The sequence below is a fragment of the Salmo salar genome, chromosome ssa13 (genome assembly GCF_905237065.1).
Source record: "Salmo salar chromosome ssa13, Ssal_v3.1, whole genome shotgun sequence".
Lineage (NCBI taxonomy): Eukaryota > Metazoa > Chordata > Actinopteri > Salmoniformes > Salmonidae > Salmo > Salmo salar.
This window is the reverse complement of record NC_059454.1, coordinates 32,038,393-32,051,911: the sequence shown is the minus strand read 5'-3', so window position 1 is coordinate 32,051,911 and position 13,519 is coordinate 32,038,393. Positions and strand designations below refer to the sequence as shown.

The window sequence follows — 13,519 nt, the reverse complement described above, 5'->3', positions numbered from 1 at the left end:
GTTAATAATTTTAGGCATGCACAATGTAGCTACAGAACACTGATTCCTGAGAACCACAGTGGGTCACTGCTCTTTGGTAAATCTGCGTTTAATTGCAAGCATCACAATCTCCTGGACCGGTGCTCACACAACAACAGTCCCTGCTGTAGTTCCTTGCTTGTTATGAGAACCTCCTCACAGCCTCATAAAATACATTAACATTTAAGAAGCAGCAGCTCTTAAATGGGGCCTTCAGAGAGAGTTCAGACAACGGGAGATGAGGCAAAGCAGTGGTGGGCCTGGTCTGGGCCGACTCAGGCTCCTCCTCCTTTCCTCCTCCCTTCCCATGATTGGAGAAGATGAGAGGATGGGGTAAAATGGACTATCATTTGTCCTGTGATAGTTATTGAATTGGTGTGAATGCATACGAGCGGGGCTCCTCTGTTTCCACTGTCGTCTCCCTCGCCTTGAGATGAGATGTGTAGGGTTCAGATTGTGTGAAATATGAGAGAGCGTGACCCCACTGGCACCTGGTGAATTGATGGGGATTCAGGGTTGAGCTTCAGCGATGCTCCCATCACTCTCCTGCTCTGCTCACTTCAAATACCCCCGGTTCGCTCTCTCAGTCGGAAGACAAATATCAGAAATAATTAAGGGAAGCCCGTTTAGCCTGGCTTTATGGATGGCATTCTGAGACACGGTCATTACCTCATCAAACTGAGGTGCTGCCTGTCAGGAGTAATTAGGGAAATGAGATTCCACCTGGGCTGAGAGAGTGTCTTCTTTTATGGGCAGTAGCCACATCATTGGTTCAGAATCCAACGGTTACCCCCGCGATACAGTGGCATGTAGTCTCTCGTGACAGACTATAGCTGGCCAGGGCATGCAAGATTTGGTTCTGGGGAATTGAGGCACTGCGCTATGGGCCAGTGCCTATATGCTATGGGCCAATGTTGTAGCGACCCCAGAGTCTCCTCAGCAGTAATTAAAACAGTTACTGAGGACTGTGTGGGTGATGATGGTCTCTGTGAAAGTCTCTATAGCATAGCATAATGAAGAGACCGTGTGTCTGTGACCAGGCTCACTGATCCATCCCCAGTCTGCCTGACTGACTGCCAGCAGAACATCTACGAACTACCCCATGATGGCCAATAAGGACAGGGTTTTAAAACCTGTTAAAGTTCCTCTGTACCCTCGAACAAGGCAGTTAACAAGAATTGCATCAGCTAATATGCAGTTGTTAAATGAACTGGCTGTTACCTAAGGCAATGATCTGGGATGGTGGCCAAATAAGGAGGTGACACTGATTGTAGTCTTATTTTTATTAGCATCCAAACATTTGAATAATTCATGGATTGTATCATAAAATGTTTTTTTCTATGCCATCACTTTTAAGGTTTCTCCACATCTGTCCAACTACAGCCAACCTGACCGTCTATGGATGGTTGTTGAACGAATCGGCCAGGTGTGTAGGCTCAGTTGGTCGCTGTACATACGTAGATGCATTAGAATGTTGGGAAAAAAACTATCCATCTCATGATTGAAAGCTTGTTGGCTGTAGTTGGATACACTGTATGTATTTAGTAAGTGTTGGGGCGTAATAGATGTGCATTTTATGAGGGATCATGTTATTTTCTTTCATCATGTGAATTGTACAGTAACCTTACCTGTTTCATTCAGTATTTTCTCCAAATATTTATTTGTATATTTCAGAATTTGGATCGATACAAGAAAACCAAGAAACAGTTCTACGACCAAGCCACAAAATCCGAAGCTCTTGTAAAGTAAGTAGAACCGCTTGTCCACCTGTATAGTTCTGTTAACATCCAAACTCTACAGTAAAACTTGCTACAATGTGCTACCTGTGGAAGTACAGTCCCTCTGTAGCACAACTCAACACCACAGACAAAGTGATTTACAATTGGTTTGCCCTGAAAAAGCTATAACACTTGAATGTGTTCTACAAGATCTATGATGGATCCATGTAGACTGTAGATCGATTTCTCATCTCTGCTTTGCTGTAAATTACACAGTGATTGTATACTAGTTGCTCCCGTTTTGTCTCCCAGTACAAGTCACAGTAATTGATGTTATCAGAATGGTAGAAGAGTTTGTATACAACGAGCTAACTAGTGATGTGCTTTTGGTTTCCATGGAGATTGAAGATGGCGCTGTTGAAGATGGCGCCGGAAAAGATGGCTGCCATTTCATGGGCTCTTAACCAACCGTGCTATTTCGTTAGTTTTTTCGCATTGTTTGTAACTTATTTTGTACATAATGTTGCTACTACCGTCTTTTATGACCAAAAAGAGCTTCTGGAAATCAGAACAGCGATTACTCACCTCGTACTGGATGAAGAATTTATCTTTAATAAGTCGGACGAGAGGGATTTACTCCAGACACCCGAACAGGCCCTCATCCCATCATTCGCAGGAGAAAGAGACAGAAAAGATATTGCGGAAAGAGATCGGGGTGCCTTGCGAGGATCCTCTGGTGAGTGGCTAATCTGCCTTTGCCATCCATACTACTGGCCAATGTACAGTCGCTGGAAAATAAATTGTACGAACTAAAAGCATTCATATCCTACCAACGGGACATTAAAAACAGTAATAGCTTATGTTTCACTGAGTTGTGGCTGAACGATGTCATGAATAACATACAGCTGATGGGTTAACGCTGTATCGGCAGGATAGAACAGCAGCCTCTGGTAAGACAAGGGGTGACGGTCTATGTATATTTGTAAACAACAGCTGGTGCACGATATCTAAGGAAGTCTCAAGGTTTTGCTCGCCTGAGGTAGAGTCTCATGATAACCTGTAGACCACACTATCTACCTAGAGAGTTTTCATCTGTATTTTCCATAGCTATCTCCATACCACCACAGACCGATGCTGGCACTAAGACTGCCCTCAATGAGCTGTATACCGCCATAAGCAAACAGGAAAACGCTCATCCAGAGGTCGGCGCTCCAAGTGGCCGGGGACTTTAATGTAGGGAAACTTAAATCTGTCAGCATGTTAAATGTGCCACCAGAGGGGAAAAAACTCTAGACCACCTTTACTCCACATACAGAGACGCGTACAAAGCTCTCCCTCGCCCTCCATTTTGCAAATCTGACCATATTTATATCCTCCGGATTCCTGCTTACAAGCAAAAATTAAAGCAGGAAGCACCAGTGACTTGGTCAATAAAAAAGTGGTCAGATGAAGCAGACGCTAAGCTAAAGAACTGTTTTGCTATCACGGACTGGAATATGTTCCGGGATTCTTCCAATGGCATTGAGGAGTACACCACATCAGTCACTGGCTTCATCAATAAGTGCATCGATGACGTCGTCCCCACAGTGACTGTAGGTACATACCCCAACCAGAAGCCATGGATTACAGGCAACAGCTGCACTTAGCTAAAGGGTAGAGCTGCCGCTTTCAAGGAGCGGCACTCTAACCCGGAAGCTTATTAGAAATCACGCTATGCCCTCCGACAAACCATCACACAGTTAAAGCATCAATACAGGACTAAGATCGAATCGTACTACACTGGCTCTGACACGCGTCGGATGTGGCAGGGCTTGCAAACTATTACAGACTACAAAGGGAAGCACAGCCGGGAGCTGCCCAGTGACACGAACCTACCAGACGAGCTAAATCACTTCTATGCTCGCTTTGAGGCAAGTAACACTGAGGCATGCATGAGAGCATCAGCTCTTCCCGATGACTGTGTGATCACGCTCTCCACAGCCGATGTGAGTAAGACCTTTACACAGGTCAACATTCACAAGGCCGCAGGCCAGACGAATTACCAGGACGTGTACTCCAAGAATGCACTGACCAACTGGCAAGTGTCTTCATTTTCAACCTCTCCCTGTCTGAGTCGGTTATACCAACATGTTTCAAGCAGACAATCATAGTCCCTGTGCCCAAGAACACTAATGCAACCTGCCTAAATGACTACCGACCCGTAGCACTCACGTCTGTAGCCATGAAGTGCTTTGAAAGGCTGGTCATGGCTCACATCAACACCATTATCCCAGAAACCCTAGACCCACTTCAATTTGCATACCGCTCCAACAGATCCACAGATGATGCGATCTCTATTGCACTCCACACATCCCTTTCACACCTTTCCCACCTGGACAAAAGGACCATTTGAGAATGCTATTCATTGATTACAGCTCAAGATTCAACACCATAGTGCCCTCAAAGCTCATCACTAAGCTAAGGACCCTGGGACTAAATACCTCCCTCTGCAACTGGATCCTGGACTTCCTGACGGGTCGCCCCCAGGTGGTGAGGGTAGGTAACAACACATCCGCCACGCTGATCCTCAACACGGGGGCCCGTCAGGGGTGCGTGCTCTGTCCCCTCCTGTACTCCCTGTTCACTCATGACTGCACGGCCAGGCACAACTCCAACACCATCATTAAGTTTGCCGATGACACAACAGTGGTAGGCCTGATCACCAATAACGAAGAGACAGCCTATAGGGAGGAGGTCAGAGACCTGGCCGTGTGGTGCCAGGATAACAACCTCTCCCTCGACGTGATCAAGACTAAGGAGATGATTGTAGACGACAGGAAAAGGAGGACCGAGCACGCCCCCATTCTCATCGACAGGGCTGCAGTGGAGCAGGTTGAGAGCTTCAAGTTTCTTGGTGTCCACATCAACAACAAATTAACATGGTCCAAGCACACCAAGACAGTTGTGAAAAGGGCACGACAGAACCCATTGCCCCTCAGGAGACTGAAAAGATTCGGCATGGGTCTTCAGATCCTCAAAAGGTTCAACAGCTGTCAAAGATTCCAGCCACCCTAGTCAGACTGTTTTCTCTGCCACCGCACGGCAAGCGGTACCGGAGTGCCAAGTCTAGGTCCAAGAGGCTTTTAAACAGCTTCTACCCCCAAGCCATAAGACTACTGAACATCTAACCAAATGGCTACCCAGACTATTTGCATTGCCCCCCCCACCCCCCTTTTACTCTGCTGCTACTTTCTGTTATTATCTATGCATCAGTCACTATAATAACTCTACCCACATGTATATATTACCTCAATTACCTCAACTAACTGGTGCCCCCGTACATTGACTCTGTACCGATACCCCCTATATTTGTTACTTTATATCTTATTTTTTTTAGGTATTTTTTTTAAAACTGCATTGTTGGTTGAGGGCTTGTAAGTAAGCATTTCACTGTAAGGTCTACTACACCTGTTGCATTCGGCGCATGTAACAAATAAAATTTGATTTGGGTTGGGTTGGCTCCCTTCGGCTCCAACAATACACATGGTGCCTTTCCCCCCTGATTCACAAGAAAATGAAATGCTTTTCTCTGATGGAAACAACAAAGGGATAGCAAGGTGCTGTGTCTGTTTTCTCATTATTACCATAGACAAGACATGGTAACAGTAACAAGTGGGTATGGCTCATTCATTGTTTTGGTCTGTAGTTAACCCTGTGGCTTTAAAACTTCTGAGGGATAGCCCCCTTTCTTTCAATTTTCATCTAAAATGACATACCAAATCTAAATGCCTGTAGCTCAGGCCCTGAAGCAAGGATATTGGATATTCTTGGTACCATTTGAAAGGAAACACTTTGAAGTTTGTGGAAATGTGAATTGAATGTAGCAGAATATAACACAATATATCTGGTAGAAGAAAATACAAAGAAAAAAAACAAACGTTTTTTTCTACCACCATCTTTGAAATGCAAGAGAAAGGTCCCAGTTTTAGCCATCACTCTGGTTGGAATTCCCATGGTGTCCACATCATGACAGCAGTGTATGTGCAAAGTTTCAGACGGATACCTTGAAACATGAGCGAACTACATTACATTTAGTGTGAAGTCACCCAGGTACATTTGGGCAAATCATGAAGGAGACATTGGCATTCATATTACATTTTTCTTATCGTCAAATCTGTATACTTGGACTTTGATTTAGCTTTTCCAGTATTAGTAGCCATATTATAAGTTCAACATTTGCAAAACAACCAGTATTCATAACTTCGTTACTCGGAATATTCTTATCATTTTTGTCCTAAAGGAAAAGGCATGCTGTCGCAAAAGGTTAGCACCTACATTTTGCTACAAACACAGGGTTTCCGGATACTCCCGTAAAGCCCAGCTAATTGGCTATCAGGGTAGCTTTGTTTGACCCCGATTGGTGCACATTTGACAAAGATACAGTCGATCAAATGAAGATTGGACGGGTCATCGGCGTGCCTTGTGTCCTATAGGATATACTACACCCCTAATGATATAGTGAAGTCTGGTTACGTTCTAGGACCTCTGAGGAATACATACAAATGTGATTTGCCTGGTGATTTTCACAGATTCCTTTCTTTTCAAATTGTACGAGTGGAAATACAAAATCGATCGTACATGCTATATGGACCTTTTTAGGATATGAAAATTGATTTTATCTAACAAAACGACACTTCATGATATCTCTGGGACCCTTTGGATGATAAATCAGAGCAAGATTTCAGAATGTAAGTATACAGTTTACCTTCAGAGGTGAATTTATCAAACCTATTGCGGTGAAAAAAGTGTTTTGTTGTTAGGAGCTCTCAAACAATAGCATGGCATTTTTTCACAGTAATAGCTACTGTAAATTGGACAGTGCAGTTATATTAACAAGAATTTTAGCTTTCAGCCGATATAAGACATTTATATGTACCGACATTTGTTGTTTCTCTAAAATCTGCGATGGTGACAAAAGGCGCTGCATCATAAGCTCCACCTTTGGTAAACTGGAGAATGACAGATTTGTATGACAGGATCTATTCACCTGTGCCTGGGCTGGAGACTCAGACTAACGTTCCCTCCGAGCAAGAGGAATTAATGCAGATTAATAAAAACGTACACACTACACTCATTGTGCCCATAGTGAATGTCAGTGTAAATTCAATTCACCTCAACTTTACTTTTACGCATGAGGAAATAACCTGCCCAGATAGCAATATTTTCTTCGCCATTCATTTTATTTTACCAGTTAAATGCAAACACTCCCCTGTGCAAAGTGCTGTAAACCTAATAAGCTTTTAATTGTCAACTGTTTTATTAATCAACATTAAATAATGTCCTTTTAACCTGAAGAATTATGAGAGGCATGGAAATTGTTCACAAATGACAGTGCAATTATAGATTTATTTCAGAATATGTACATGTATCTGCCAAAATAATGTAAACACTTGAGTAAATGAGGGACACAAAGTATATTGAAAGCAGGTGCTTCCACACAGGTGTTATTCCTGGGTTAATTAAGCAATTAACATCCCACCATGTGTATCGTTCTTTCTATGTACCACAGGAGAACCAAGAAATGAACAGCGACACCACGGCTGTCTTTCTGGCTTTTATGTCGACCTGCAATAGTATTATGAAAAGACAGGACGGGAACACATCAGTCTCCAACGCACCATCTGACAAGTTGTTCTTTCTCAGTGTTTTCTCGGACTCACACAATCACATTCATACATAAAGCTATAATGTATAGTATAAAATAATAACCAATCCTTAATACAAAGAATGTATAATCTTAATTCATAGACAATAGAACCATACCTGCAATATTATTATGAAAAGACAGGACAGAAGCACATCAGTCTCCAATGCATCATCTGACAAGTTGTTCTATACAGGAGCATGAAGAAAGGTAAAACACATATCCTGTCTCACATCCCCAATACATTGCTAAGTGTTTTCAGTGTTGACAGTATTAAAATACAACAACTCATGTACAGAAACACTGTAATACAAACAAGCTACAATGTGAAATCGCCTTTATCATTCAGACCTTAGAGGGCTAAAACTACATTTCACATAATGCAACGCTAGCATCAGTCGGCAGCACAGCTAACCGTTTGCATCACAGAAAGGCATGCTAGCTAGCAACAGCAATCATTTTTAGCACTCTGTAAACTATATCAATAACAACAATAAAACTCTGAAAGTTACATGTTTCAATAGTTTCACATTCCCTTATAACAATATATACAGCATTAACCTTGGGATGTTTTATTAATTTCATGTTATGGACTTCTACAAAGGAGTAATTTGCAACACATACCTTTCTCTCAGTGTTTTTCTCGGACTGAGGAGAACGGGAGCTACGAGTAGTACCAGGGTGTTAGTAGGTGACGTAAGCACCTAGATGAAATAAAATACATTTAATGAAATAAAACCAGAAGATGTTAATATCATTCAGCTACTGTAGCTGCCTACTTAACATCAACAGGCAGTACTAGTAGCACAACAATTAAAAATAGACACCAAAAAGAAAGTTCCTGGCGATCATAGCGATCTGACTCCCCCCTTCTGTCTGAACTTGGAATATTCCTGTTCGCGGGCTTGGGCCACTGACCCTTAACCTGGTTGTTCTGTTCTGCGTTGTGTACTATTCTAATAATTTGAAGTTTGATGGAATAACCATTTTAACTCTCCTACACATGCTTAGGGTCTTGTATAAAAATGCTGGGCAGGCCATTATTTTTCCATTGTTTTGGCTATCATGACTATTCCCCCATAGGATGACAATGCCCCCAACCATAGGGCACGAGTGGTCACTGAATGGTTTGATGAGCATGAAAATGATGTTAACCATATGCTATGGCCGTCTCAGTCACCAGATCTCAACCCAATTGAACACTTATGTCAGACTCTCGGCCTGAGACGACATTTCCCACCACCATCAACAGAACACCAAATGATGGAATTTCTTGTGGAAGAATGGTGTCGCAACCCTCCAATAGAGTTCCAGACACTTGTAGAATCTATGCCAAGGGATATTGAGGCTGTTCTGGCTCATGGTGTCCAACGCCCTATTAAGACACCATGTTGGTGTTTCCTTTATTTTGGCAGTTACCTGTATATTTAAATGTTGTGTCCAAATACGAGCTTTCCTGATTAGCCTTATCACATATCCTACCAGTTTACCTGCCTTCCTTCTTATTTCTAATGCATTTACCATGGCATGTTTTTCAAAGACTGATCTCAATTCTGCACACTGTGCACATTCACGCTTTTACATGGGTATGATGAGTATTGAACATCTGTTCTATCAATCTCGTTGTAACGAGCTTAAACCTCTTTTTTTAAACACTTCATTTATATGGTCCATCTTTCTAGACGTTTTACTATACAACTTATAGAATTCCCCAGTAGAATAAAGCAATACCTTAATGCTGTGCCATTTTGCCGGGGAGACCCTTTACTGTAGATATGGGAGCACAAGAGTAATCGTCACAAGTGATTTTTTTATTCATAACTAACTGCAGTGGGGGACAAAGGCCTATACCGGTATCACATCAGTAAATTAATGACCATTCAAAAGTCAAAAAGTAGAGAGGAGTAGCAGTACAATCTGAGATAAACATTTTCAAATGCACTACAGTCTTAGGGAAAGGCAGCTCTTCTCTCTTCTGCATGTGTAAATTAAGCAGTGTGTAAGCATGGTGGCAGCTGGTTAGGGACTGCTGTTCTCCCTGCATACTCTGTGCTAACCTTGCTCCTCGCTGCTAACAACTGAAGGCCTCTAATCAGGGATTTGAGCTTCTAAGCTCATGTGAGCGTGTTGCCGTCTGACGCCGCGTCAGCCAGGAAGAGACTCCCTCCCAGGCAGGAGACATGGCAACGCACGCTCCCATCAGATGGCAATGTGATCAGAGCGAGATCTCTCTTCCGTAAGTGTTCGTCCCCTGTCTCCAGTACAGTGATGGTCTCAGACAGTGTATTTTCGGTGCTATGGTTTTGTAGAACCTTCCAGTGTCTCCTATTCCAGTTTTGGCCAACCAGGTGAAGGTTAGATTTAGTGAGGACTCTGAGGTAAGGAGATCAAAAGAAGACAGTTGCAGTTGGGCTGGGGGAAGGGTTAGGGTGGAATGGAGGCCAGGATGTGGTCAGAGGTTATGCAGCAAGACTGGGTCTAAGGTTACACTCTCAGAAAAAAGGGTTCCAAAAGGATTCTCCGGCTCTCCCTATGGGAAAAACCTTTGAGGAACCCTATTGGGTTCCAGGTAGAACCCGTTGGTTTCCATGTAGAACTATTTTGGGTTCCATGTAGAAACCTCTGTGAAAAGGGTTCTACATGGAACCAAAAAAGGTTCTACCTGGAACCAAAAGGGTTGCTCAAAGGGTTCTCCCACAAGGACAGTCTAGGTTCTAGATAGCACCTATCTGGGCTGTGTTTGCATACTGTAAATTGTCATTTTCCTGAGCTGTACTACCAGAGCTTAAGCAGACAGTGGCAGTTTGCCGGGCTCCTACCTGCCAGCCTTCTCCACGGCATACCACTGTGTGATGTTTTAATCCAGGTTTTAATCCCTAGATTTGGAGAAGGTTTGCCAGGAGCGTACTGTCCCTTAATGTCTTCCTTGTGTGCAGGCTGATGCCTTGTCTCAGCTGCAGCTCCCCGAGCCCCAACTCTCCTGGAGCATGACAAGGCTGCTCTCTTATATCTTTCTCTCTCTGTCCCTCACTGCTACCTGACTTAACTTCCTCTCTAGCACACAGAGCAGAGCACAGGGCACTCAAAATCTAGTGCCCATCGTCTTCTTGCTGTTTTAACTCTTATATCAGACATTACCTATCTGACAGATACTTTACATATCTGAAGTCTTCAATTGAAGAGAGATAATGTGCTGTATTGTGACGGGTAAAGTGAAGTAGTTCTCAAAGCACTCCGTAGTTTGTAGCAGTCTTGGAGTGTGGCTGTTAAAGTGCTGTATTGTGATTGTAATGTAATGCACACCTTATGAGCCGGCCAGACAAAGGTGTGTATCTTTGATGGAACAGCCTAGCTGGCTGCACCATAATCAGCTTGGCAACATGCCAAGGCACTGCAGACCTTTCTGAGGTGAACAGAAAAGCATTGGTACTGAGGAGCTCTCCTCTGTGAAAACAAAAGTCAATGCAGAACTAGCTGTATACTAGCTGTTGTGTGGTATTGATATTAAGAAAATGGTATGTACAGTGGTAGTAGATACACTACCGTTCAAAAGTTTGGGGGCACTTAGAAATGTCCTTGTTTTTGAAAGAAAAGCAATTTTTTTGTCCATTATAATAACATCAAATTGATCAGAAATACAGTGTAGACATTGTTAATGTTGTAAATGACTATTGTAGCTGGAAACTATTGTAGCTGATATTTTATGGAATATCTATATAGGCATACAGAGGCCCATTATCAGCAACCATCACTCCTCTGTTCCAATGGCACGTTGTGTTAACTGATCCAAGTTTATCATTATAAAAGGCTAACTGATCAATAGAAAACCCTTTTGCAATTATGTTAGCACAGCTGAAAACTGTGTTCTGATTAATGAAGCAATAAAACTGGCCTTCTTTAGACTAGTTGAGTATCTGGAGCATCAGCATTACATGCTCAAAATGGCCAGAAACAATGAACTTTCTTCTGAAACTCGTCAGTCTATTCTTGTTCTGAGAAATGAAGGCTATTCCATGCGAGAAATTGCCAAGAAACTGAAGAACTCGTTCAACGCGGTGTCCTACTCCCTTCACAGAACAGCGCAAACTGACTCTAACCAGAATAGAAAGAGGAGTGGGAGGCCCCGGTGCACAACTGAGCAAGAGGACATGTACATTAGAGTGTCTAGTTTGAGAAACAGACACCTCACAAGTCCTTAACTGGCAGCTTCATTAAATAGTACCAGCAAAACACCAGTCTCAACGTCAACAGTGAAGAGGCCACTCTGGGATGCTGGTCTTTTAGGCCTTTTCTTTCAAAAACAAGGACATTTCTAAGTGACCCCGAACTTTTGAACGGTAGTGTATATTAGGATGAACTATGTTGGGAATACAGTATATACATACACAGTGAGTAAACAACAGTATATAAACAGAATGTGAGGTGTCCAGCATTCAGCCACAGTGAGTTAACAACAGTGGCCAATTAGCTAGCTCCAGACAGACGTTGCGCTTGTTGTTCTTGCTGCTGGTGTTATGGCCTCTCAGAGAAAAAGCCCTCATTATAGAAGACACAGGCTGTCCAGGGAGTGTAAAACTGGCAGTCATCACCGGCTGACCACACACATGAACCAGCGCTGAGCCCACTCTCCTCTCCTTTGCTGCTGTAGCACGGTAAAACCGCTATCAGTACCATCATACAGTACCACAGCTGTTGTTCATGATCATTCATGATACAGCAGTCTTGCTCTAACAGCAGCTATGCTGTAATTGTCATGCATAAAAGATGACTACTTAGTAGAAGCCATAAGGAGTCTGATTTTGACACACACTCCTCTTCCCTGTAATTGCGGTTCAAATGAAAGAGACATAAAAAAGATTCTGTCAACCTTCTGATCCACAACACAGTGGTGAATAAGACAGCTGGACCAGTCCTTTACAGCAAATGACACCATGGTCAAACCAGGACTATGCCACCACACTACACTGTGTGTGTGTGTGAGCTAGACTGGATAAGCATGACTGTCACGCCCTGACCATAGAGAGCCCTTGTTTCTCTATGGTGTAGTAGGTCAGGGCGTGACGAGGGGGTGTTCTAGTTTAAAATTTCAATGTTGGTGTTTTGGTTTGGTTCCCAATTAGAGGCAGCTGGTCATCGTTGCCTCTAATTGGGGATCATATTTAAGTAGCTATTTTTCCCACCTGTGTTTGTGGGATATTGTTTTGTGCATCACGTAGTCACATTTCGTTGTTCGTTTATTGATTTATTTGCTTTTGCTTAAAGTTTCACTTTGTAATAAATATGTGGAACTCAACATCCGCTGCACCTTGGTCCCGTTCTTACGACAACCGTGACAGAATATCCCAACAAAAGAGGACCAAGCAGCATATCCACGAGTTAAAAGAGTTTTGGACATGGGAAGAAGTGATGGGTGGATGCGAAACCCTTCCTTGGCGGCAGACGGAAGGTATTAATGGAGGACAGCAACGACGCCAGGGTCTGGCCTCCAGTGCGCCTCCCCAATCCGGTACGTCCTGTGTCTCCTCCACGCACTCGCCCTGAAGTGCGTGTTCCCAGTCCGGTACATCCTGTGCCTGCTCCTCGCACTCGCCCTGAAGTGCGTGTCACCAGTCCGGTGCCACCTGTACCGGCTCCACGCACTAGGCCTCCAGTGCGCATTCCCAGTCCGGAGCTTCCGGCGACGGTTCCCAGTCCGGAGCTTCCTTCGACGTTCCACGGTCCGGAGCTTCCTTCGACGTTCCACGGTCCGGAGCTTCCTGCGACGTTCCACGGTCCGGAACCTCCTGCGACGTTCCACGGTCCGGAACCTCCTGCGACGGTCCACGGTCCGGAACCTCCTGCGACGGTCCACGGTCCGGAACCTCCTGCGACGGTCCACGGTCCGGAACCTCCTGCGACGGTCAACGGTCCGGAGCTTCCAGGCAAGGCGTCCAGTCCAGCTCCAGGGCAGGAGCCTTCCTCTGCGCCGGTGGCCAGTCCAGGCACGGTGTCCAGTCCAGCTCCATGGCAGGAGCCCCCCTCTTGGCCGGTGTCCAGTCCAGACACGGAGTCCAGTCTCGCTCCTAGGCCAGAGCCTTCCTCAGCGCCGGTGCCCAGTCCA

At 44.1% G+C, this 13,519-nt stretch overlaps 1 protein-coding gene across 2 annotated transcripts in view; it reads left to right on the top strand.

Annotated features, from left to right (window-relative positions):
* The window catches only part of LOC106566891 (MICOS complex subunit mic25a-like), a 70,465-nt gene that overhangs the window by 39,035 nt on the left and 17,911 nt on the right, over positions 1 to 13,519 (top strand). The window contains exons 3-4 of one of the 2 annotated variants that reach the window (XM_014135447.2): positions 1,376 to 1,444; positions 1,693 to 1,763. In XM_014135447.2, coding sequence (XP_013990922.1) covers positions 1,376 to 1,444; positions 1,693 to 1,763 — 140 coding nt within the window. The remainder of the gene's footprint in view (positions 1 to 1,375; positions 1,445 to 1,692; positions 1,764 to 13,519) is intronic. The other variant, XM_045693145.1, reaches the window with a different exon arrangement.